Source organism: Euprymna scolopes, chromosome 12 (assembly GCF_053919585.1).
Source record: "Euprymna scolopes isolate OS-2025 chromosome 12, ASM5391958v1, whole genome shotgun sequence".
Classification (NCBI taxonomy): Eukaryota; Metazoa; Mollusca; class Cephalopoda; order Sepiida; family Sepiolidae; genus Euprymna; species Euprymna scolopes.
Window position 1 is genome coordinate 80607921 of NC_136493.1, and position 27532 is coordinate 80635452.

The window sequence follows — 27532 nt, forward strand, 5'->3', positions numbered from 1 at the left end:
CATCAGCAGTTAATCTTACAGGACAAAATCCATATTGCTTGTCACGAAGTAGATTGTTTTTGCCCAAGTGATTGACAACTTGAGTTATCATAGATTCAAACAACAGGAAACTGATTAGTCTGTATTGAGATACTGAAAACAGACTTCCAATATGTTTTAATACTGCCTAGACTGAGGAAGTTTTCTAATGTGATGGAAGGATTTCACCTTTAAACAATCATCAAACAACTTTGTAAGAATAGAATTCAGGTTGCAGCTTATTAAGCAATATAACTGTAATTTTGTCGTGGTTAATTGGCTTGCTAACATCTAGGTTCTTGAGTTTGGCAACTTCTCAGACAGGTAGATGTGGCTGATAGTGTTTACCATCTTAGGGGAAAATTCAAGCAGTAGACAACCTTGATCACAAAGGGTGAAGTTTTTTGCAAAAGTTTGTCTTTATCAGATCCTGAGGAAATTACTTCTAGTGCATTGGTGAGGGTTGAAATAGGTCAGACATCTGCTGAGGATCCTGTTTGTTATTCACCAAAACTCTTGGGAACAAAACCTCTGCTCAAACATGCTAGACTCAACAGATTGGGTATAGAGACTCTTTTGCAATGATTGCGAACAGTTCCAACAATACCTTTGGTTTCAGAGCATCTATTTCTTTAAAAACAATTGAAATAGTGATTTCTGTGAACAATGGCAGACACCACCATTTATGGCGATACTTTGAAAAGCATTATTTGAGCCTAATATTCAGCTGTTAGCAGTTCTAAAAAGAAAAGGGATTTAGTTTCAGACCCTTTTGTTTTTCAACTCAAACAAGGCATAGTGCCACTTGAATGTAAGAAGTTACTATTTGGGATCGGGTTTAAGAGCGAACTGTGGGGAGTTGAGTAGTGAGATGTATATTCACATTACATTTAAACTTCTGCAGGTTAGTATAGTTAGGGAAGCAGTAAACAGGGAGGGAATTCCAAAGTTTAAGGGAAGAAACTATTAGAGTAGAAGGCTTTCCGACATCTAGGGATGCCAACAGTAAGTAGTGGGATTTTGTTGCTTGTCGGTAGACTTTTTGGACCCTAACAGTGAAAGACTAGTAGCAGATGGTCCAGTCAAGCTGTAGCAACAATACTTCCTGCATGCGCAAATAAAGGCTTTGTAAAGATATGGGATGCCTTATGGTGTAATTTTCTCCCACAGTAGAGGGAACCCACCTTTTTTACAGCAGCCTTGACAACTTTTGAAAACAAAATTTCTGCAAGCAATGGTAGCAGCACATTCAGTGGTTTACCAAGGCTGGTTGTTTGGTTCCTTTGGAATTTCTTGAAGCGTACAAAATTCTGAATACCAACAATTAACAAACTCATTATTTCGAATGCAACAAAGGACACATTCTTTTAAAAAATGGAATGTAGATGAATTTCTGAAAGATCAGAGGCTATCTAAGTCAGCCATCAAGTAAAGATACACTTTGATGGAATGAGAGCAGAAGAGTAAACACACAATCCATGTCTATTTTCTCATAGATACTCTGAAAGATAGCAACTGTGTCACTGTGTGGATGATAGAAGGCAAAGATGAATGTGGTGCTGTGAGTGCTATATGGAAACACATAAAGCACTATAAAGTTTTCTTTGGAAATTTCCATACCACATGGAGGCATCCCTTATGTAGGCACAAATTCCATGTCTTTAGCAATCATGAGTGTCCAGTTCAAATAGCCTTTTATCATGAAATGGTTGGTAGAACATGACAAACTAATGCAAATTTTGCACAGAAAGAATGTCTAGATTGATCTCCTGAAAATAGATTTCCACCTCTAGAAGGTTGAAATGCAAGCATTTAATGTTAGAAAACGAGACCTTATCAAGGTCAAACGCCATTCAAAGAAAAAGGTTAAAGAGATGAAATGGATTGTCAGTTGAAAGTATGAAGAATAGTATGAGAGGATTAAAATGTAAAAATACACCTGTTGTGATGATCGATAGATTTTAGTTTTACTGAGGTTTTAAAATCAATAAATATTTATTATTTCATCATACCAACCATGGAAATCTAAGTTTTAAACAGAAAAGAAAATTGTTTTTAGCCTTGAAAAATCAATATAATTTTTTTGTTTTTGTTTTTGATTCTGATATCAATTCCCCAAAAAGTTCTGTTTTTTTCCAATTCCTATCAATCATCCCTTGTATATAATCAGATAATTTACAACTCACCTTCATTTTTTCAGGTATGATAGCATTGCCTTCATCATCGTATTCTATTTCCATATCATCATCATCTTTGATGAGACCAGCAGTTGGATTCTCTTCCATGTAGCGGAAGTAGGATTCTTGATCATCTTCCTGCTCTATGTCCTCGCGTACACCTCTGCAAAAAACAAAAATAACATTTCATTTTATGAAGCCGAGAGCACAAATCCCATAACACTATTAAAATGTCAAGACATGAAAAGAGCATAAAACAAAATGTGTGCAAATGTAAAAAAATAAAATTATAAAATGATTTAAAGATTTTAAAAAAAAAAAAACTTATCCTGTTGATCTTTTGCAAAACGCAATGAAACACGAGCCGATAACAGCAGCACAAAATGCGTTGACGCTACTCTTGTGGGGAGAAGGAGAAATAGAAACGTTTCTTTTACATTCACATCCACCAAAAGGACTTGTAATACTTACTTGTCGATCTTTTCAGGTTCTTTTTTCACCTTAGTATCTTGGTCTTTCACCTCTTTCTGAAAATAAACACAGAAGTACAGGAATATTCTAACATTCAACACTCAACTTAGTTCTTGGCCTTTATTGTGAGAGTTTTCTGGCATACAAATAAGAAAAAACAATTATCCGAAATGCTTCAAAACACACTTTCAACAATGTTCAACAAATTCTTTTCATGTTCCTGAACTTTTGAGATGAGGTTTGATAATATGTATTATTCAGATTCTTCAGACTACTCTTCTCATCTTGAGTTTTATTTTTACAATGTTTGTATTCTTAGTATTACCCACATTGAAGATTGAACCTTCCATTCCCAGTGCGGCCCGATACTATTGCAAATTACTTAAGACTTCTATCCAGCTATGCTACACTCATGGATTAAATAGAGGGTTCTGTTTGAAACTCCTTGCAGATTCCGGAGTTTGACAAGATACACCTGAATAAGGTCGGAGTTCACATCAGTCTAAACGTTATGAGAATAATACTGAAGATGAGAACAGTAATCTAAAGAATCCAAATTTCAAGTAAAAAGAATGAACAGACTTTTGAATTTTTGAGATGATGATAATTTGTATTATTTCAATTCTTCAGACTGCTATTCTCATAACGTTTTGGCTGATTTAATATCCAATCTTCTAGTGTATAGTTTTGAACTTGGAAATCTTTATGTGAAACTTCGGCAGGACTCTACAGACAAATTTATCTTTAGTTAACTTTTGACAACTAAATATTTTTGTTTACTAGCCAAATAAAAAAGGTTCTAGCCAAACTCACTTGATTTTTGGAATATGACATCTGTTCCGTGACAAATACATATGTCAAAGGTTCTGCTAATTTTTTTTTTAAATAAGTAATTCTAAATAAGCACTGAATTTTCTGTTGAGATTCAAAAGGTATAAACATTCAAATTTCTTTAGATGTTTTTTTAAACAGCCCTCATTAAAAAAAGTATATTGTTCTATTAAATTTTTATTATTTAAATAATTTGACTTTGTTTGTTTCATTTAAACAACAAAAAAAAAGCTTTAGAAGATTGTTGGTGAAAAAAAAAAGCAATCGCCAAAAGATAAGCGTTTTATTATTTCTAGTTAACACTTAAAAAGAAAAAAAAAAATCACTCGTAAATGGCATCGTTTCACTCATAACGTAAAAGCCCTGTTGGGTGATAACGAATTACCACTTCTATCCAGCCATAGTTGACGAAATGAAAACAATTTACCCCGTGTTCAGTTCAAATTCCATTTAGGTTCTAATGTTCCACAAAGAATTCTACATTCAACTAGAAGGTTAAAAGTTTGAAAAGATGTGCCTGAAGCAGGTCAGAGGTTATTTGGGTTGAAATGGTGTGAAAATAACAACCAAGATGAGAAAATATTTCCAAATTTTGGAGATGAGGTTTGATTATTTATATTATTTGAATTCTTTGGACTACTGTTCTCATCTCAAGTGTTATTTTCACATCTTGGTTGATGAACCCGCTAATCTCCTTCAAGTGTATCTTGTCAAACTCGGAAATCCAAATGAAATTTCAAGTAAAACTCTTTAAGTAATTCACAATTCTCTGAGGATTGCACCTTCAACCTCCAAAAGAGAATAACTTTATAACTAAGTTTTAGCAAGTACTTTATCCATTACGCCACGGGTCTTTACAGATTCAACTAAGATGAGAATAATTGTCCGAATACGCCAAATAATACAGACTTATTTATTATTTACATGTTTTTTCTTTCGATCATCTTTTTTCTTTTTTTGCTTCCACTTATTTTTGCTTTTTATTCGCTGTTAATGAAATTAATGATGCTATTTAGAAATAGACATATACAGATCAAAACACAAGATAATACAACGACAAGAAGCTTATTCTATGTGCCAAGATTAAATACAAGTTATTAAAAAAAGAAAAAGTTGGTTGGAGATTTTGTACAAATAACAGTAAAAAAAAAAAAAAAAATACAAAACCTAACAAACACAGGTGCAAAAGTGGTTACACAATACAAATGCAGTTATGTTTCTTAATTTTTTAGATGAGGATTGATTATTCATATTATTTGGAATCTTCGCATGACTAATTTGAAAAAATAATACAAATAATCAACCCTCATCCTGAGACTCAGATTCAAATCAGTATGAACCCAAAATAATACAAAAAATGAAAATGAAATGAAGACTGTTAAAAACTATGCAGATGCAGTGATCTTTAAGCTAGTGCCACCAGGTTTAACCTTGAAACCACGAGTCAGTTTCAGAAAAACGCAGTGAAAATAACACTTAAGAACAATCCAAATAATCTTCTGAAAAATCCAAATAATCCAAGGAATGCAGCTGTAATTTATCTACTGCTTGACTGAGATGATTAATCTCATTTTTTTTCATCCTGTCTAATCTTAACATATTTTATTGATTCCTAATACATTGTAGTGATTCAACCAGATTTCTTTAAGCATAAACAGGAATTGCAATCTAAATATTAAGACAGGTTGACCCAAAACAAATTTTATGAATATTAATTCACCTAAAAAGATAAATTTTATTTTAGATATTAATAGCTAAACCTTTGCAAATTCATGTTTGGTAAAAAGAAAAAAAAATGAAATTCTCTTTTGAAAATCCAAAGTTTAATTTCTTCACTTGAAAAGATTGTCTTTAATATGGAACGAGCAATCTGGTACATAAATATCAGCAATAATAATCCACATAATAGATCAATTTTAAGAACTTTAAATCAATTTTACTGAATTGGCAAAGCACATTCTGTATAACCTCTAGAAGATTGAGCAAAACATTGATGTAATGAGAACTTTTTTTTTTTTTTTTTTTTTACTTTTATTCATACTAAACAAGGTATATAGCCACAGAGATGTAAGGGTACTACTGTGATTAGGGACAAGATTTATTGAATCATTTTAAGGGGGAGTTGTGCAGCAAAATATTTGTTCAAATTACATTTAAATTTCTACATGTAGAAAATAGGGAGCAGGGAGGGAATGTCAAAGGCAAGTGGTCCAATGAAAAAAGCTATTAAAGTAAAAAGCGTTCCAGCATCTGGAAACCTCTGGCCCAGTAGAGGTAGCTCATCTTGTTTGCAGCAGACGTATTCAAATTAATTAAAACTTTTTAAGCGCTAAAAATCGTAAATTTGGATTTTCTTGGCTTAAAGTTGAATTCTACATAAAAAACAAAAAATCAGAATCAAATCTGGATTCTTATGGAAAAAAAAAGAAAAAAAGAGTCATTCCATTTGTGAGGCTCTTTCCAATTCCCCGTCACAACTGAAACCTCTCAGTTTCAGTCATATTTACATCCATCACTTTTCATAATCATTCCATAGTTATACAGAGAAGTAAAAAAGATTTTCATGAGAGAAACAGAAACGTAGCATCCAATTCATTATCAACAAATTTCTTCAGCAAATATTCCTGGAAAAGAATAAATTTTATCTAAATAAAAAAAAAAAGAAAAAGAAAAAATGGGTGCAGTGCTAAAAATAAAAACCCTTAACTGAGACTAAACTGAACAGAAAATAAAACATTACAAACCTCAATACTAGCCATGAAAGCATCTAACGGATCGTCACTGTCACTTGTTTCAGGGGAATCTTTTTCCATTCCAGGGCTACCGGGGGCAGGTTGGTATTCCAAGTCCGGATTGTCTTCATCTTCATCCTCAAAATATCTGTAAGACAAAAATAATTATCAGATGGCATTTTTATGCAGAATTTGTAAAATTTGCTAATTATTAGTTAGTGTTGGGATGATTAATCAGGAAAAAATTGTGCTTATTTTCCAATACCAAAAACGATTCTTTTGCATTTTTTGTTTGAAATTTAATTTTCCATTGATGGTACTAATGATAAGTATTTTTTTAAACTACCAGTTAAATTAAAATCTATAGAGCAACCCACCCAGACACACAAGTTTATTTTTACATTTCTAAAAATATATATGTACATATTACATGGCTTTTTATGCTAATCTGAAAAAAAAAAAAAAATAAACAATCCCATAGCTTAATATTTAGGTTTTAAAAGAATCGATAATGGTATAAGAATCAAGAAAAATCTAGGAATTGTCACATCACTACAAATTATATAAACAATGTCACATCTGAAAATTAATAAACTCTCACATGTGCCAAATTGTATCGTAGGATTAATGTTTTGTTAAAAAAAAAAACATCTCAACATTGATAGTAATTTTGTGTGGTAAAACTGAGTACTTGTTTGGATACAACTTGGATTTACTGCTTATCCTAATTTATATGAAACTCTTACTTCTGTGATAGCCGAATTATTGTTAATAATTTACATTGTACAAATTCATTTTTGTCTTTGATAATGATATCAATGGAACTGAATTTTTTTGTCAGTTTGGTCAACTTGAAATAATGCCTATGCTCAAGTTAGATGTAAATTAGTTAAAATAGCGAGTTGACAGGGGACAAGCCAATGAAAACATGGAAGTGATGAGGATGGATTTGAGAGAAAGAGGGATAAATAAAGACCTGGTCAGAGATTTCACAGTTCCAGCAGTGAACTCCATAAGGCAAGGACCCAAGATCAGATCAGCATCCTTGTTTCACCGTTCTAAGCTATTTTTTTCAGCTGGCCTGTGCATCATTTTTTCAGACTCTAAAAAAGGGCTCGATCGATGATTTTGTGGATGAAGTCATCTGGATAACGATAAAGAGTGTAACCGAACCAACGAAAACATCTTGTGAGGAGAGCTTGATGTAGAGAGGATATGTTGCAGCAAGAACGAACAGCAGCATTTGAGATGAACTGTTGCCAATGAACATAAGTTAATTTGGAAGTCAATTTTTAAAAGCTGTCAAACACATATCAGAATGTAAAGCGGAGGTTAAACCAAATATAATTATAATAAAGCAAATTTGCATAAATCGGCATGGTACAAGTTTTTTTGACCATCTGCTCTATTCTGTCGTTGGCATTAATTCCAATTCCTTATAAAATCAGATACTTACAGGATGAGCTACATGAAGGTTGCTAACATTACTGAAAGTAGTACTATGGAACCAACAGGATTAGAACTTGGCACAGCCCATCACCACTCAATCCTCATCATAATTAATTAAAAATATGCCTGCTCCTTGAATTTTAAAAAGATTTACCATAATTAAAGAGAATTGAAATTCAGACAAATATTTATAAAAACCTAATAAAACCAAATTCACTTTAGTTAATTGTGTCTCCAGAGATTTTTTTAAACCTTAATCAAAAGAGTAAGGACAAAAAAAAAAAAAAAAATGATGCATCAAATGAAATCTTGGATGAAATGTATATTATAGTATAGTGCTGTTTTTTGGACAAAAGAAATAATCAAAGTGCATGCAATAATTATAGATCATCTCACATTAAAAATATAACTTAATATATATATATATGATAGATATAAAAAACAAAATAAAAATGGGTTTATTTTAGTAAACAAATTTCTCTTTCAACTAACATTTATGAACTGAGTATATACCATAAGTAAAATTAAATATAACCAAAAAATGATACATCAGACATCTTTGATGAAGTGTTTGTAAAATATTCAAAGAAAAATGAATTCATTTTGTTTATGCAATAATTTTTTAACAGGAAAATGTCAATTGCCTGCCAAACTTTTAGTGACCATCACAAAATGGATAATGAGAACTGGTGATATGGCTTTGTTAAATTCAAATCTGGTTCTATAAAACCAATTTCACTCATGAATATGGCCACTTTTATGTAGTTCCTCCTGTAAATACCCAAAAGAATCTGGGAAAACAATGTTATTAACTAAATCAAGTTGATCCGAAAAGACTTCCATGCCAAGCTTTTCAACCTTATCAAGGCATACTACGTGCACAGACGAACTAGAGTGAGGTGCTACAGGGAATAATCTGATTCCTTAGTCGTTTAAACAGGCGTCTGCCAAGGATGTGTACTCTCCTCCATCTAGTTTAATTACATCATCGATTGAATCCTAGAGAAAAGCTTGGCTAGCTCCGCTAGTTTCAGAATAACCAACGACAGTTCTATCACCTATCTCGAATTTGCCGATGATGTTGTGATACACAAAGGTCCAGCATGCAATCAACGAAGTCAGTCGCATAATCAAAATGGTTGGAATGAGAATCAAGGCTTCTGAGACCAAAATCCTCTTTGGTAACGTCCCCCCACCTGACTGAGTTAATGGTGAAGCTGTGGAAGAGATTGAATGCTTTAAATACCTTGGCACCAATTTTACAGCAACCGGTCAAGCGAAAGACAAAATCATCACCCATATCAACATGGCTAGAGCAGCCTTCATCCATCTTCAAAAACGACTATGCTCTCATCAGGAGAGAAGACGTTCCACAAAGTTGTGGATCTAGAAGACCATGGTCAGATCAATTCTTCTTTATGGATGTGAGACCTGGCCACTGCGCAGTACTGCCTCCATTGTATCCCATGCGTTCACCTCTCGACCGAATCCTTAACTCAACCATACACACTAGATGTAACAGCCTTGGCCTTGAGGAAACTCTGCTGAAAAGGAAACCAGTGGTTCGATCATGTGTTGTGCCAGCCAGGGGTGAGTTTGTCCATCAATTGGTGATGCCCAATGCACCCACTGGTTAGAAAAATCACCAAGGTGGCCAACTTAAGACTTAGTTTGTGACAGTAAAAGCAGATATGGAGATTGCGTTTGATCCTTGTGGTTTTGTGTCCACTTCTGGAACCGTGAATGGCTGGATCATGCCGTCAACTTTGCTGCCAACTGATGAGGGTGGATGGCTTTGATGCAAGATGCATTGGAATCGGCTCAACCCATCCCAGATGAATGCTGCTATGGGTACAGGTAGGAAGGTAAAAAAGGTCATATGTTGATTCATACTAATTTTATTTTTTTAAAGAAATCATCTATATATATAGCGATCTGTCGACCTCTTTGTTTTATAAACCAAAGAAATTTGTTTTTTCTCTGAATCTTTTATGAAAATTGTAAAGATTTCAGCAAATGTATCGTTTTTGTTGTTACAATATGTTACACCTCAAATAAATGCAATTTGAAGGAAGAAGATACTTGGAGAAGATTTACCAAAATGAAACTATGGCTTTTATGAACTTTAATTTTAAAATGTACCGATCACCATTTAAAATATATGATAAAAATGTTTGCGAATGTAAATATTATACTCACTCTTCTTCACTTTTTACTCGTTTCTTCCCAATGTTGGTAGTGTAGCCATATGATCGGCTTGGGTACAGGGTGCTACCAGGAGCAAAACCAAGTGTTTCCGAACCGGAAGTTTTTGTACTTGAAGGTTCCGGAGGCCTTTTATTTATAGCAAATCCTTGAAAACCAAAGCCCCTGGGACGACCATCTCCTCCTTTGTTGAATTTTATCGAGCGAGAACTTCCAGCTACAAAGAAATTATAAAAATTAGTTCAGAAAAGAATTCAATGCTTTATTTATAGTCATGGTGTACCTTCATAAAATACAATCGGGGGAAAAAATGCAGTCTTAAAAAAAAAATGCAGATATAATTCATTTTAACACGTTTAATAATGTAATGAATAAATTTAAGCTTCAAAATCTACCTAAATTTGCCATTTGTACATTCACATGTTGAAAAATAAATAGCGAATAAGCAAACATTAACAGATGATTTAGTAAACATATACTATTTTATCCACTGCTATAGTTCAGATTTGGAACTTTGTTCAATTCTTATCAATATGCATGCACGTGTGTATAACTGATTTCCCGATTCTATAACTTGTGTCATTTACATTCCTTCATCCTATAAACATAAAAACCAGTTTCTTTGGCGTTTTACTTACATGATCTATCTGGTGGTTTCATCTCGGATTTAGAGTAACTCATATAACGATTACGATCCATGGCTGAAAAAAAAAAAAAAAAAAATGAAATCATCTTTTGTATTTCTCCAATATAAACAAGGAAAAATGATAACAATCACAACAAAAATAGAGGATCAAGCTAAAATAAAAGTTTAAGTAAAGGAAATTTCTGGAAAACTGGTTTTCAAGAACGAGTGATGACGATCAGTGATGATCCAAAAACAAGCACCAAAATAACAAAATATTGATATGTACAGTAGGTTCAGCATTCCTGATTGGAAATTTAACAAAATTGAAATGTTTAACACCAGAGACTACATCATTAAAAACTATCATGTTCTCAAAAAGCCAGTAGAGGTGCACTGTGTGTTGCAATCTTTGTTGATAGATGTTCATAGCAGGAGAGAGATTGGGGGTCTGAACTGACATCAAGCTGACAGTTGTATTATTTGGATTCTTTGGACCACTATTATCATCTTGAATGTTATTTTCATGTCTCTGTCGATGTAACTAAGAACAATAATTTGTGAGTGTATATTAACTGGAACTCTGAAAGTATCTGGCAAACATATTGCAAATAACCAAGTACAAGAGAGATTCAAACAATTGCACTTAAAGGGGACAATTAGAATCATAAAAAGATTCTGTTGGAATGCCTGAGATAGTGGGTGAATGTCTGGCATTTGGTAGGATACCCTATCTCCAGCTAGATAATAAGATATTATTTAAAAAAAAAAATGGATGAATTTCGTATAATATTAATTTTGAAAACATTGCTCAACTCAAGTTATTGGTTTGGAAAAACAGTTTCTGCTTTCACAACCCTAACATCGTCCTCCTATGTTTAACACCTATGGAGGCAAAAAATGTGTAGCTGATACATCCATTACTTAGTCTGGTCCACCAAATTAGCCCAGAAGAGCCTAGAATCAAGATGAAGCATCTTTAGCTAACTTCCTTTCTTTCTTTAAACTCATTTTCATTCCAAATAAGGCATATTGCCACTTGGAATGTAAGGGGCTACTATTTGGAATCGTTTCTAATAGGGGACTGTGGAGAGTTGAGCAATGAGATGTCTGTTCATATTACATTTAAACTTCTACAGGTTAGTACAGTCAGGGAATCATGAAATAAGTCTAGCAGTCTATGGGAAGAAACTATTAGAATAAAGGCTTTCTGGCATCTAGGGACCTCAACAAGGTGAGATTTTGCTGATTTTGAGGCTAATCAGGAGTATGCATGTCAAGAGGGCAGCAGTGCTAAGAGTTCAGTTTATAACTTAATAGAAACTGTGCATAATTAACAATATAGCACAGATATTTTTACTAATAGTAGAAGCTGCCAAAACCAAACTTTACAAAGAAAAGCCATAAAGTACTCTTGCATAAGCGATGCAACAAGCCAATCATGGACCATATAAATCTGAAGGTCTCATTTAATGATGAGGATGACAGATCTTAATGCAAAACAACCCATTCAAACCATCGCTTCTTTAATTTTTAGCTAAGATAGCTAAAACCTCATTTGATACAGCAACAAAACCAATGGCATACCAACCACTCCACCATACTTATGTTAATTCATTTGTTTTTTTCTTCCATAACTGGTTCAAATAAATGTGATAGTCCATAACTTTCCCCAGAAAAATAACAAAAATTAACAAAAATCTTTATAATGTATGTACCCATGATAAAAAGAAAAATCATTTTTAAGCCAATTTTCAGTTTCTCCAATGCCTCCTCTCCCCCATGTTAAAAAAATGGCTTTCTAAAATTTCGCAAAAATTTTAATTATTTTGAACTAGTCTGGGTGCCTGGGTGTTTAAAGTTGTTTGTTGAGTAGAAAAAAAAAACTGGTAGTTGGCAAGCCATGGAGGCTCAAACCCGTGCTGCGAAGGCGGAAAAGAAAGTGAAAGAAAATCTGACGTCTTAGCCGATGTCTCCATGACGCGACCAGAAGTCAAAAGCATTGAAATTAACTGAAGTCAATCCAACGGTGACAATGACTTGCTAAAATATCGGCGAAAAAAATCGACCCCTCCTTGTACAGGGTGAAGGAATCAATGTTTTTGGCCAATTTTTCAATATTTGTTGTTCGAAGGGTTGAACTTCAAAACGATACCGATCTTGTGAATTCTTTTGAACTAGTCTGGTGTGAAAATCCGTCGCCTCTGACGAAGGTGATATTTATATTATCAACTAGCCTGGGTGTCCGGCGTTGCCCGGATGTTTGGAGGTGTGTGTTAAGCAAAAAAAAAAAAAAAGTGGTAGTATGCAGGCAGGCTTTAACCAGTACTGTGAAGGAGGAAAAGAATATGAAAAAAAGAAAACGTGACGTCTTTGCCATTGCGTCCATTGCCAAACCGGAAGTGGCGAAGGTTTAAATTAAGGCTAGTCAATCAAAAAGAAGGGATGACTTTCGAAAATATCAGCGAAAAAAACAACACCTCCTCCTAGTCGAGGGTGAAGAAATTAATGTTTTGGGCCAATTTTTCGATATTTGCCGTCCGAATGGTCGAGCTTCAAAACAATACCTATTTCGTGAACATCCCTTGCCTCTGTCGAAAGTTTTAGGCAAACATACATACATTTAAACGGACAGGTGAGATTTATATAATAGATTATCTCCCTTGTCCTGCAAAATGGCATTTAACGATTTTTTAACCTTAATAAAGAAAATAAATTTGTGAACAATAAACATTTCCTACAAAATAAATTTAAAGGCTGGGTTTTCTCTCCCTCCCTTGTTTCATGGAAATTAATATAGAACATTATTCTGAACACTTGCCAAAAAATATATTAGACCGAAATATTTTTTTATAAGAAAATATTTCTGTAGCTGGAAACCCATATCGACCCAAATGTTTTCAATTTCGATTTACAGACGAGATGACTGTGACAATCAAGATATGACCCTTTTTGATTCATGATTATCTTTCTCTCAAATAACATGGAAGCTTCCCCTTTCCTCATGTTAAGAATGTGGAGGGTTTTTTTTTTGGGGGGGGGTAACTATTCTGAACTTTCACCTAACAAATCAGCATGCATTTGAGTATTTGTAATGAAGAAAGTATTTTTTTTTAACTTTTTATTTAAACTACTTCTTGTTAAAAACAATTAAAAAAAAATTTTTTTTTGTTAATCTAAAACAATATCTATTATAACATTTTATTCAAAAATAAAAAAAAATCTGACAGATAAATATTTGAGTAATTAAAAAAATATATACATTTTCAATTATAATAAAATACGGTTATCTTTATCTTTACAATTCATATCTCCATTTAACTTCCGGTTACTGGTTTTTTTTTTTTTTTTTTTTTTTACATGAGCATCACCACTTATCAAGGCCCAAAGACCACTCGAGGATAAGGGTTAAGAGTGTACAGTAGTCAATTGAACAATATAGTAATTGTTAATAATGGAAATTCAGTAAATTTTCTAACTTAAGTGGAACAGCTCATCAAGAATTTGTTTACGTTGGACCTGAAGACAATCAGATTGTAGTCAGCTGGAAAGCAGGAAAACGGAAGACAGTTCCACAGACGTGCAGTTCTAGGTGTGTCAGAAATTTCATGAAAAATAGTGAATAATTCCACCCCGTCTTTCCAAACTTATAACTCCTCGAAAAATGTAATTCAAGCCCTAATTTTTTTTTCAATTAAAGGAGCAAGGACCAAGGTTTCATTAAAAAAAAAAACAACGTGGGTTTTTTTAAAAAAGGTTTTAAACTTCGGACTTTACAGGTAAATTTCTAAAAAACACTACTTTTTTGTTGTTTTAAATTTGAATATATTATTTATTGACCTTTTCTCTTCAATTTGTGATATATAAAACTTTGGTGAGTAAATTAATTATTTACTTTTTAATAGACACTTGAAAATGGGGGGGGGGGCGTAAATTTTAAAAAAAACGTTTGTCTAAAATATTATATTCAGTTTATTGGAAAGAGCATAAAATTTCACATTGACCCTGAAAATATCGTAAAAATAGAATCAATAGAAAAATTTTGATAGATTTTTAAAGTTTAAAAATTGAAAAATATTGAGTTTGTAAAATTCATTACTGTTTTTTTTTTAAATAAAAAAAAGTATTTCTATTACTTTTAAAACAACTTTAATACTTTATTTTGGAAGTATAATCCATACAACCCACTTTTAAAAGAGAAATTATGAGTTTTTTATATTTTATTCGCAGTTTCGTGTTAGGGGTGTCAAAAATTCTGATACACCTAGTGCAGTTCTAAGAAAGAAGCTTTTTTCATGGAATCTACGTTTAGGTTTAGGCACAGATAAAGAGTGGGGGGAATTATTGATAGTGTTTTCAGCTAGACGAGTTTCTTGTAAAAGTTTGGCGAGTAGAGACCATAGATTGAAGCTCAGTCGAACACTTGCCATGAAAATAACGATAAAGCAGAGACAAACTCGCAACATTTCTTCTGTGAGATAGAAGAGAAAAGGACATCTCCTACGAGGCTACAAAGTCTTTTTGAACTTTATCAAGGCAGGACAAGTTCTTTCTAGCAGCTCCTGCCCAAATGTGGCAACAGTACTCCATCCTTGGACATACCTGGCTTTTATATAGATAGAGAATTGCATCAGCAGTGAGATATCTACTGGATCGATAGAAGGATCCCATCATTTTTCCAGCGGCCTGGGCAACAGATTTAATGTACGTGTTCCATTTCAGATCAGGAGTAAAGGTCAAGCCCAGAAACTTATCAAAACATGAGGCCTCCCCAAGACGAGAGCCATTCATTTCAATTGATGCCAGATGGGGATCAGAGCATTGATGATGTAAAGATAGGCTTGGTTTTAAATGCATTAAAAGTAACCAGCCACTCCTTTCCTCATTGTACCAAGATCAGAGGAGAGAGAATCAGAGAGAACTTGGTCGTTTATGGTCTTAGATGTGCTACCATAGATGGTAGTGTCATCAACATAAATGTCTACGAATGATGTAAGGATGTGATTTGGAAGATCATTAATGTAAATCAGGAAGAGAGTTGAGCCCAGGATGGACCCCTGAGGGACTCCAGCATTAATACTGTGAGCTTCTGATTTCTGCCCATCAACTACTACTCTTATGAACCTATCAGAGAGAAATGATTTAATAATTGAGAAGACATTTCCAGCTATACCCTAGCTGGAGATCTTGTGAAGTAAACCTTTGTGCCATACCCTATCAAAGGCCTTTATCAAGAGCAATTGCCCTAGAAAGGTTGTCTCCGTCGAGAGATTTGCTAATCCTATGAGATATAACTGTAAACACATCTGCTGTAGATCTAGCAGAACGGAAACCATATTGTGTGTCACTAAGAAGGTTATTTTTGCTGAGATGGTTGATTACTTCTCTATTTAACACAGATTTCAGAAACTTACTCATGACGCACAGGAGACTTATTGGCCTGCACTGAAAGGGAGATGAGCGATCACCTGAATTCTTAAATACAGGGCATACTGATGAGATTTTCCAGGGTGATGGGAAGCAATTCTCCTTAAGACAACGTTCTGGTTGAAATTTTTTGAATACTATAATTGGAATATCATCAGGGTCGGTTGCTTTACTGGAATCAAAGTTTTTGATTAGCTTGGCAACATCACAAACAGATATTTGTATATCACATAGCCTTTTTTTCTGATACAGGGGGAAATATTGGGGGTTGGCGGCCTTGGTCGCAATGGTATTTTTGTTTATTAAATTCTTAGGCGAAAGTACAGAATAGTTTAAAAAGAAAAAGATTGGGTTTTCTAAATAACATTTGTAAAAGTCATTCTTAACATGGGTAAGAGCAATCGGAGTCACAAATCGTTAAGATAATCATAAAAATAACATACACACGGTTATGATAAAGATGTGTACTAATCATGGGTGCTAGTGCACTTATTGATCCGCGCTATTTTTTTTAATAGTATTTTCAAATTTAATTAAAGTTTTATGATATCTGCTTTTATTAAATTGTAAAGTACAGATTAGCTACAAAATGCCCTCCCCATGTTAAGAATGGCTTTCTAAATAATAGCTTTATTATTTCACCAGGGTTCAATAAATGCAGTAGTACCCTAATCATTAATCGGAGGGGACTATGTCTTGCTTATCACCGGAGCAGAAACCTTAAGTAAAAAGAAAAAAGCAGACAATCTTGACTATAAATTCATTAACTAAAAATAGGTAATAGTTAACTAAAAATTAAATTGAAAACTGAGGAGAAAAAAGGAAATCTTAAAATATTCAAATATTCTGACACAGTATATATACACACGCACACGTTTATTAACAGGATTTTGGGTTCTTGTGCAGTTTTCCATTTTAGATTTTTGTTATTTTGTGATCATTTAATCATTTTAATTATTATTGAATTAATTTTACTATAATCGTTCACCGTTTTACTAACGAAATCTTTTTTTTTTGCTTTATTATTTTTGATGTGTACATAAATGTAATTTAAAATTTTTAAAAAATGTCTAAAAACACAAACTAAATTTATATTTAGAAAAAAAAATGAATAACGCTAAAAAATGGTTTATTTTGATGTAAATTAAAATTCATAAACAAATTGATTTTTTTTCATGTTTTTTCCTGTGTAAAATTTATTTGGAAAAGCAAAAGCAATTTTAAAGGTTAATTCTTGTTTTTGTTTTAAAAACTTCAGTCACAATTTTTTTCAAGAAATCTTTTAAAAAAAAACGAAAACAAAAAAAGATTCAACTTTTAAAACGTTTATGTAATAAAAATCTATTTTTGAGGGCATTACGAACTTACTGCACTGCGATCTGTTTACTGCAAAACTGATTTTTTTTTTTTTTTTTTTTTTTTTTTTCAAAAACATATTTTAATAAATAAACTTCGGAATATTCGAGATAAACAATTAGGTTTGTTTAAAATCGACAAAAACTGTAATATATGTCCAACACAGGTAAAAAGATGGCGTAAATCGGACACAAAAAAAAATGTTACGATTCGAACGAAGGCATATTTTGTGGCAAAAGAAATGGAAATCAGTTCCAATAACTTACAGCCGAAGATGATTGGGAATTTTAAATTCAATACTAGAATTAATTCGATAGTATAAAAGAGAAAAGTGTTAGTTTACCAACGAATAACTTGCTACAAATCCTATCAGCCTTGTAGATTTTTTTGCATTAGTTCGCCATGTTGGCGCAACTTATTAACGAAACGCTTTACTTTTTCGACAGGAGAGTTCGAAAAATGTCAAATTCTCCTTTCACTTAAAAATTCTCGAGTAATTGTATTTAAAAAAAATATATATAGTAATTTATTTTATTTTATTAAATAATTCAATTGATCTTACGTTTGGGAAATACCGCTCTGCTAATAAAATTAATTATTTTCATTTTTATTTTTGTTTAAATAAAATCTGCGTTTATAATTTGGGGGGGCTTTTTTATGAATCATAAATGACATTGGTTTACATTAGTGATCTTTTAAAAACAACACATTTCAGGTTTTTACGTGTCATGGCGAAATTAATATAAATTACAAAAAAATCATTTTTTTTTTTGTCCAGTAGAAAAAATAATTACAAGTAAATCTAAAATTTATCGGATTATCGAGGTAGAATGATTGTGCAGACAATTCACTGTTACCAACAAGGGAGATAACACTTTAGGGTTCGCAAATTTTAAACAGAAAATCTCAATGTAATTGTACCTATTTACTATGCCTCCCCACGGAGGGTCGTTTTTTAACGTGGAGAAAAGGTAGAAAAATAAAAATTGTCTCAGTCGTGAAGGATTTCTCCTCCACCGAAAGAGAACAAGAAAATGAAGTGCAGCATCTGAAGAACAGATGGTATTTATTTGCTCCCCCACCGAGCAAATTAGGCACAAGGCCGATTTTTAATGTGAGGAGTGAAGAGAGGGGGGAAGGGAAAAAGGGGACCAGCTCCCGAGAGGTGGGAAATGGGAGCTGGTTAATGGTCAGGCATGTGGGGTTGCCCCCACATCTGGTCTTTGCTAGTCATAGCTTGCAGCATCTGAAGAACAGATACTACACTTTGATCTTGACCAAATTGCAGATGTCTTTTTTTTTCTTCTTTTTTTCACAAGGATCACCATTTATCAAGAGCTAAAGACCATTTGAATATAAGGGTTAATGAGAGAACGGTTGTCATCAGGACAACAGCGTAGTAATCGTTAGTTGTAGAAACTTGTGTATAATTTGATTATTTAAGGGGACAGCTTAACAAAAATTTGTTTACATTGGGCTTAAAGGTGACCATATTATAGTCAGCTGGAAAGCAGGCCAGCAGAACAGTTCCAGAAGCAGGCAGTTTAGGAAAGAAGCTTTGTTCATGGAATTTGTGTTTAGATTTAGGTTCAGATAAAGAGTAGGAGAAATTTTTGATAGTGGTTGTAACTAGACGAGCATTTTTTGTAAATGTTTGGCGGGGGGGCGGGGCAATAGATTAAAGCTCAGATGAACACTTGCCATGAAAATAACAATAGAGCGGAGACATGCTCATAATGTCTCTTTTGTGGAAAGAGATTGCAAAAAAGAGAAAAGGGAATCACCTATCAGGTTTCAAAGCTGGTTTTTAACACTGTCCAAGCAGGATAGGATGTTCCAAGCAGCTCCTGCTCAGATGTGACAACAGTACTCCATCCTAGGATGTACTTGATTCTTATACAGATAGAGGATTGCATTGGCAGTGAGATATCTACTGGAGTGGTAGAATGATCCAACCATTTTTCCAGTGATCTTGGCATTGGATTTGATCTATGTGTTCCATTTCAGATCAGGCGTGAAGGTTAGTGCCAAGAGCTCGTCAAAACATGGTGTTTCCCCAAGACAGGAGTCATTTATTTCAATTGAGGCCAGATGGAAGTCAAAGCGTTGATGATGGAAAGCAGGAAGCTTGGTTTTAGATGCATTGAATTTAACCAGCTACTTTGTCAGAAATTAATTTTAGGCTGTACCTTTCTTTCTCTTTTCATTTCTTTCTCTTTCCTTTCCACCCCCTCACTTCCTATGAAACTGTAACAGCTGCTGCTGATGTCGCGCGTGTTGAATTTCAGTTGACGGTTGGAAAGAGGATTTTGCCGCCAAAATACGAATTAACCGCCAATTTAATCAGTTGCAAACAAGATTTTGTAATGAGCAGACGTGTCTGTAGACTCGGGAATTTGAAACAACAGTCCTAGGAATGGGACGTGTTTCAGGTCGGGCAGATAAGCCCTAAAAAAGGATAATTAATGGAGACGCAGACAAGAAGCCGAGAATATACGGATGTGTCACGTCTCGAACAGGAACTGTTCTAAAAGACTGTAGAACAAGTGCTGAAGAAGAGTAACTATGCCTAAAGCACAAAGGTATGAACGATCAGGCAAGATCGCGAGAATCACGAGTAATCAACGGAGAGCTAGACGGATGCTGCTATATAAGGAAAAATTGTGTTGAATGGAAAACCAAGAAAAGGATCCTATCTACGGAAATTACGTCTTCTACAAAAGAAACATTTGCAGTAAGAAAATCGTGCTTGTAAAGATACAAGGGAAGTAATCGCGATTCGACAACATTGGATGGTGGACTTTTTTTTCTTACTTTCCTATCCTTCAAAAAATATATTCTACAAAGTAAGTCTTTCCTTTAATTATTGATGCTCTCTCTAACTGTTAAATGGCTTGTTAAGAGCGGCATAATGGGACATTATTATGCAGCCCCCCCCCCTCCTTTTATGGGTTCTACACCCAGGAGTTTTCAGTCGATGTTATAAGAATGAACTTTGAATATTAGGACTCAAAAAAAGAACATTTCGCATTCATTTTTTTTTTTCCTTCTCTGTTAATAAATGTAATTTGTGTGTTACTTAAAAATTGCATTGTTTTCTTTCTATTTCTTTTTTCTCCTAATATGTTAAGCTGCTACTTAAAGAAGCCTTACGTGATCGGCTTTGACTGTTACTAGGTTAAAGTTGCGATAACTTTTTACCCCATTGCAACATATGCTCAAGATCAGAAGACAGAGAATCAGAGAGATCTGTTGGGGATTTACATGATTCCTCTGAACAATAAATGAAAAAGAAATACACTGCAAAATAATGTAAAATAAACTTTTGTTTATTTATGTTAAAAAAGAAGTTACTTTTTTGTGCACAAATGTTGCAGTCTGTACAAAAAGGGAGAAAGTAAGGAATTGGGAGTGTGAGAGGAAAAGAAATACACAATGTGTTGCAGGCGAGATGAGAGAAAGAGAGAGTCAAGCAATGTTCCTTGGTGCATGATACAACCTGCCGTGTGTGGTACTGTATTCACTCTGCATGCATGCTATCTTCATCCTCTTTTTCTGTGTGCCAAAAGAAGTTCTTTTTGGTCTTTTTGTTTTTGACGCTCCAGAAACTCCAGAAAGCTTTTTATCGAGCCCTGATTGATCAAAAATTTATATTTTTGGCAAGGAGAGTGTTTTCAACTAAATTGGCCCTTTTTCAAGAGTCCTGCTTTTTGACTCCAAGGAGTTTGGTGCGTGTGAATGCGGTAATGCAAATGAATTTTTAGGAACATTCGTGTGTAAATAAATTTTAATGTGTGTGTGTGACTTGGAAAAATAAATTAAGAAACAGCATAGATCTTTGTCATTGTTGGCCTTTGATGTATTGCCATAGATGGTAGTGTCCTCTGCATAAATTTCTACAAATGATCTAAAAATGTGGTTTAGGAGATCATAGATGAATATCAGGAAGAGAGTTGGGCCCAAAATTGAAACGTTAAGGACACCAACGTTTATATTGTGAGCTTTCTGATTTCTTCTTATCGACGATTACTCTTATAAATCTATCGGAGAGAAAGCATTTCCAGCTATTCTGTAACTGGAAATCTTGTGAGGTAGGCCTTTATTGTTGTCATTACATCTAGAATATCTTTTATGTGGTTATTTTTTATAATTTTTGGAACATACTAATTTCGTCACTACACTAAAGTATGTAATGTTTTTACTTGAAATGCATTGGTTTAAAAGGTCACCAATATAAGCAGACACTAAAATTACATATTAAAAATTAGTAGTATTCAAAATTTAATTAAATAAAGACAAATATTTGTATCATGTGCTTGCGTGGATTTATTTCGTGAAGAAACAAGTGAAAGAAAAGGGTACTACACGTGTTTAGTTTGGCGTGCGTCTCTCGCTGTTTACTGGTGAGAAAGAAAGTCTATTGTCATAGAGAGAGAAAGAGAGAAAGTCAATCCAGTTTGGTGTGCGTCTCTCGCTGTTAGCTGGTGAGGAGGAAAGTCTATTGTAGTATAGAGAGAGAATGAGAAAAAGTCAATCTAGGCCATGGAGATAGAAAACATATAAGGTGTACGTACTGTCTGTTAGCTTGTGCCCCATACATAGTAGCAGGGGACGTGACATGTGCGAGTGCGCACCTCCCGCAAGGGAGGCGGCTGGTTCGCCGAACCTCTCAGCTCGAGAGCTGGTTCAAAAAGAAAGATGATGCTTATTGCTCTTGCTTTTATAATTGTTTCCGGTGGTCTTTTGCACATGTGTGGATTTCCTTTGAAAGGGGAAGTGACGTTGTCCTTGTGTGCGTACGTGTGTGCGCATGTGAGTACATGTGTGTATGTTAGCGTGTGTGTGTATACACATGAATGTGAGTGTATGTACGCGAACATCTTGTGTGTACACGTGCATGTATGTTTGTGTGCGCGTATGTATATGACAAGAAATATGGCTTGAGATGTGAACGCATGTTTTTGTGTGAAACTAGGAAAGGCTCCCATAGATGTAAGCGTGACACAGAAAATAAATAGCAGACATGCTATCCTATTAATATATAGATAATAAAGATTGCATTGCCGATTCATGTTTTACTAATAAGAATTGATCTTTTTTTATTTAATTGTTCATGAGAATATGTTTTTACATACATAAAGAGACATTTTGGGGGTTGAAAGAAATGCCATGGAATGAGTTAGTTTGCTGTGTGGTCTCCTGGCCAGCAAGAGGAAGTGTCTAATGGGTACTTCCTTTTATTATCTCTCGTTATGTACTCAGCTCGCATGAGAGATGGCCTCTGATTGGGCAAGCTTGAAAGAAAGGGGTACTTCTGCAGTTTAAATCCTGTTTTTCTGTGAGTCTCACTCGGCAACCAAGCAAACAGAAGTGAATACAAAAATGAAAAAATAAATAAATAAAATAAATCTAGCGCAATAAAGTCATAAATTTACTTTTTTTTGTCATAAAAGTTCTGTTTCTATGAATTTAGTGAACAAATTTTTCTTTCTATTTTTTTTGGGGGGGGGGTTGTACGAGAAGTTAGTTTTCTTTGAATTAATGAAAAAGTATTTGTTTTGTTTTACGGAACAAAGAACAAATTTTAAAAGGAAAGGTGTATGTTTTTTGGGTTTTTTTGTATTTTTTAACAATATTTTAGTTTTTTTCCAAAGGAAATTTTTGATTTTTTGTTTTTGTAAGCAGCTGACGATGGCATTTTTTTTTAATGCATTTTCTACAAAAATTTATTTTTGAAAATACGTTTTTATTTTTATTTTTTTTATATATATTATATATTTGTTGTGAAGAGGGTTAGGATTACACTTTTGAGTGTGGGCACCATGTAGTTTCCTGAGGATAGGCTATTTTCTCACAGATAGTAGTTTCTGCCGGTTGAAAGAAAGCATTTAATTTTCCTTCCTTGTCACAAGAATAAAGACTTATTGTTTGAAACACAATGAAATTTTTCTCTTTCCTTTCTTTTTTCTTCTTCCAATTTGGTGTCATCTGTTCGCGTCTCTTTTTGCCACTCGCTTTCTCAGTGAATAAGCTCACTTAGCATTTTTCAGGCCGGTTTTCATCATCCTCTGGGTGTTGCCGAGCAAGAATTATATATAAGAACAGCATACCTGTGGAACTCTCTTCCGTTTGCCTGCTTTCTAGCTGATTACAATCTGATTGTCTTCAAATCCAATGTAAACAAATTCTTGATGACCCGTTCTCCTAAGTAATTCAATTTACAAAATTTCCACTACTTATGTTTACTATGCTATAATCACATTGACTAATGTATGCCAATTAACCCTTACCCTTGAGTGGCCTTCGGGCCTTGATAAGTGGTGATTCTTGTGTAAAAAAAAAAAAAAAAAAAAAAATTCATGGAAAAGCAGGATTTAAACTGCAGAAGTACCGAGAAAGGTAAATGCTTGCATCAATCAGTGCTAAGCTTAGAAATTAAGCATTGATTCAAAATTGTAATGACGGCTTATTGGAGTCATGTTGCTGTTGTCACGTGTTGTTACTACATTGTTATTCATATTTGCAACACTGCTCTTTGCATGCCTGATTCTTCCTGGCGGTATATTTTTTCTTTGGTGATATATTGTACCAAAAGACAGCTTCCATTTGTGTAATCCAATTGTTGTTGTTATTGTTGGAATTGCTGTTGTTAAGTGGCTTGAAGTACTCTTGTTAATTCCAAAATCTGTTCCATTTTTTGGTACGTTCCTCGCTAAGTTAAAAAAACTGGGAGACAAGAAATATTATTCACTTTCTGTAAATAATAAGTTTTTCTAATGTTTTTCACTAGTTTGTTTTTCAACTTGCAAAGTCATTTCGATTAGATCGTGGTTAGACTTTTTTTCTAAACTTGTGAGCTTGTTTAGAATCTTAAGTCACCACTGATGTATCCTGCGAAAGGGATATCTATCGTTTGAAATAGCTGAGTGGTCTTGCCTCAGTTTGAGTAATAATCTGGTAAGTCCACTGTATTGAACAAGTGTCATAGTTGCAGTTAGTGTTCCTAGCATGAGATTTGTGTACCTTTCAACATCTCTCCCCAGGTGACTCCATCAGTTGATACTTATGATTTAACCAGCCAATCATAATCTTGCAAGGAGGAAAACCCGGATGTATTCATATTCATTACATCATTTACTTTAAAGCATTTATTTACTTTGAGACACAAGTAGTACTGAGTGTTACTTTAGAACAAGAAAAAAATGAGGGGGTCACCTTTGGAGTCTCAATAATCACTGAAAACTCGAAAATTAAACAAAATAATAGTAGAAACTCGCCCAATAAATGTCATGATGACATTTATCAGACGGGGGGGGGGACTATCATTCTGCCATTCATTTACAAATTTCCCTATGCAGACAGAAGTCACACTTGATAATAGGGAAATCACTCATTCTTATGTCCACGACATCATTAAAAACTTAGTCACCGCCAAGGTGTGTGGGCCTGATCTTATCCCTGCTATACTAATAAAGACATGCTCAGATAAGCTAGTCCCTTTACTTTCCAAACTCTACAACAAATGCATTGGTGAATCTTGCTTCCTTGATAGCTGGAAATTTGCCTCTGTAGAACCAGTATACAAGAATTCTGGTGAAAGAACTAACCCACTCAGTTATTAATCTATCCGTCTCCTTCCTCTTGTCGCTAAAATCTTTGAGCCATTAATCAATGAAACACTAGTACACCACTTCGCAAAAGCTAATCTGCACTCTGATCAAAAGTATGGATTTAGGTAAGCTCATTCTACTGCAGATATTTTAACAGTCATCTCTAACCACATATACCATGCACTGGATAAAGCAGGGAAAACTAAAGCTGTAGCTCTTGATATATTCAAAGCCTTTGACAAGGTCTGGATTGAAGGGTTTCTAATGAAAATTAAATTACACGGTATTATTGAATGAATGCTAAATATAATTAGATCCTAGACAAGGGGAAATCCAGATTGGCTTCAATGGATATGCCTCCAAACAACATGATGTTAATGCAGAAGTGCCTCAGGGGTCAATCCTTGGACTTTTATTATTCCTGATATTCATAAACGATTTCCTTGATAACATTGTGTCTAAGATGGGTATATTTGCCAATGATACAATGCTCTATAATAGACTTGAGGGAAAACTGCATATACACAAATGTAAAGCAATGGCAGTATCCTTAGAAAACGACCTCTAGTCTGTATTAGAATTGGCCAGTAAATGGATAGTAACATTTAATGCTCTAAGACTAAGTTTCTTTACTTTAATAATTACAAGAAGCCTTCTTTATCATTAATAGCCATTACTTATAATATATATATATATATATATATATATATATATATATATATATATATATATATATATATATATATATATATATATATATTAAACTAATTTAGCGGTTTTCTTTTTTTTTTTTTTATAATTATTTTTGTATGTTTTGTATTTGTTTATTTAATCATTGTTTTTTTATCCCTAACTTCATAATTGCAGTATTTGATTGTATTCATATTAAAAAGTTAAAACAATGATATTTTTATACAATAAAAAGGTTTTTATTGTGACTTTAAAAGATTATAATCTTAATTGCTTAACTCTGCATGATTTTATCTTAATAACTTCTATAAAGATATTTTTTCAGATTGCCCACAATAAAAATCAATACATTTTAATCTTTAAAATTCATCAAACAACATTATATTTACGTTACACAGTAACAACAACCAACTTAACTATTTATTTTTTAATTAATTACATTTTTTTAAAATTGATATTGAATAAAGTTCAGTTTATCGGATTGTGTTGCTTTCTTTTTCTTTTTTTTAATGCAATTTTTAAAGTTAAAAGAAAAAATTAAATAGTTAAAAAAAAAAATTATCATTCACTATCGACATTTTAACACTCTGGTATGTGTCGATTGCATCAAAGCGTTATGATGTCATTTTTTATCAAACAGGCCTGCTTAAGACGGTCGTGTCTTTGAAGGTGTGGGATTTTGCTTCTTGTCAGATTAGTCGGGGTTATTTATCTCGAAGGGGCATCAGTGCTATGTGTTTCGATTAAAGTACTTGTAAGACAACTTGTCTTATAAGTACTTTAATCGAAGCATAGGAATTCCACATTACGGCTATGGTACAGGGGTTGAAGTTTGGTTGACAGGACAGCTGGTGAACTATTAGATTCGAAACTTAGTTATCCACCTTGCAATATAAAAATTTCCGGAGTTATCCCCCTTTCACAACTCTTTTTCAATTTGTAATCAGTTTCTTCGATCGGTGTTGTTGAATGTTTGCGTCATCTGGATTTGGTAAATATCAAATAATTCGAATCAAAAATATTTTTTTTATATTTATTTACGACTAATTACAGTAAATATATCCTTACTTTAGTAATAATATTCCGTTTAAGAATGATTTTGTATTGATCGATGCTCTTAAAAATACCGTAAACTTTCAAGTTTAGTTTAGTTTACCAAAACCAATCACTTTTTTGTTAGAATTAAAGTTTACTGATCGGTGTATTTTATTATTATTATTTATTTTTTTTTTTTTTAGATATTAATTTAAAATTAAATTTAGTTGTTTACGATGTCTTTTGTTTATTAAATTGTGAAAGTACAGAATAATTAACAAATCCTCCCTGAATGGCTTTCTAAATAATAATGTTATTATTTCAACTACAGAAGTACAACAAATTATATTTAGACTCACTGTTAATTTTCTGATGTTCGTTTTAAAATAATATTTAGAGGTAATCATGCACTTCTTGTTGTACCGCACCGCGCTATTTTTTAATAGTATTTTCAAGTTAAATTCAAGTTTTACGATATTTTTTTATTATTATTAAATTGTTAGGTGAAAGTGCAAATTAGTTAAAAAACAAAACAACAACAACAACAACAAAAAACACCCTACTTTACCCATGTTAAGAATGGCTTTCTAAATAATGTTATTATTTCAGCACGAATAAGTGCATGCAAGTACCGAAAGTCCATATTTTGTTTTTTCTTTTTGGTACTCCTCCTGCGCTTATTGATCCGTGCTGAAATAATGTTATTATTTAAAAAGCCATTTTTAACATGTTTTGTACCTATTCTGTACTTTAACCTTACAATTGAATAAAAAAAAAATAACGGTTCTAATGCAGAGAATGAAAAAATATTTTTAAAAAAACCCAAACAAACAAGAAAACGCCCAACCCAATAAGGAGACGAAAACGAATAATCTTATTTTCTGTTTGATTAAATAAATAAAATAA

General features: G+C 33.4%; 2 protein-coding genes across 3 annotated transcripts in view; one reads left to right on the forward strand and one right to left on the reverse strand.

The window, feature by feature from the left end:
• LOC145291372 (ATP-dependent RNA helicase DDX42-like) overlaps positions 1–17764 on the reverse strand; it is a 70267-nt gene extending 52503 nt beyond the window's left edge. Inside the window, exons 1-6 of one of the 2 annotated variants that reach the window (XM_080137149.1) lie at positions 17635–17764; positions 10522–10584; positions 9878–10100; positions 6242–6377; positions 2667–2722; positions 2205–2358 (exon numbers count right to left, since the gene is read on the reverse strand). In XM_080137149.1, coding sequence (XP_079993275.1) covers positions 2205–2358; positions 2667–2722; positions 6242–6377; positions 9878–10100; positions 10522–10582 — 630 coding nt within the window. In that variant the 5' untranslated portion in view covers positions 10583–10584; positions 17635–17764. The remainder of the gene's footprint in view (positions 1–2204; positions 2359–2666; positions 2723–6241; positions 6378–9877; positions 10101–10521; positions 10585–17634) is intronic. The other variant, XM_080137150.1, reaches the window with a different exon arrangement.
• An 8706-nt stretch (positions 17765–26470) lies between these two features.
• LOC145291374 (calpain-7-like) overlaps positions 26471–27532 on the forward strand; it is a 79919-nt gene continuing 78857 nt past the window's right edge. Inside the window, exon 1 of the mRNA XM_080137152.1 lies at positions 26471–26582. The gene's annotated coding sequence lies outside the window, so the exon portion shown is untranslated. The remainder of the gene's footprint in view (positions 26583–27532) is intronic.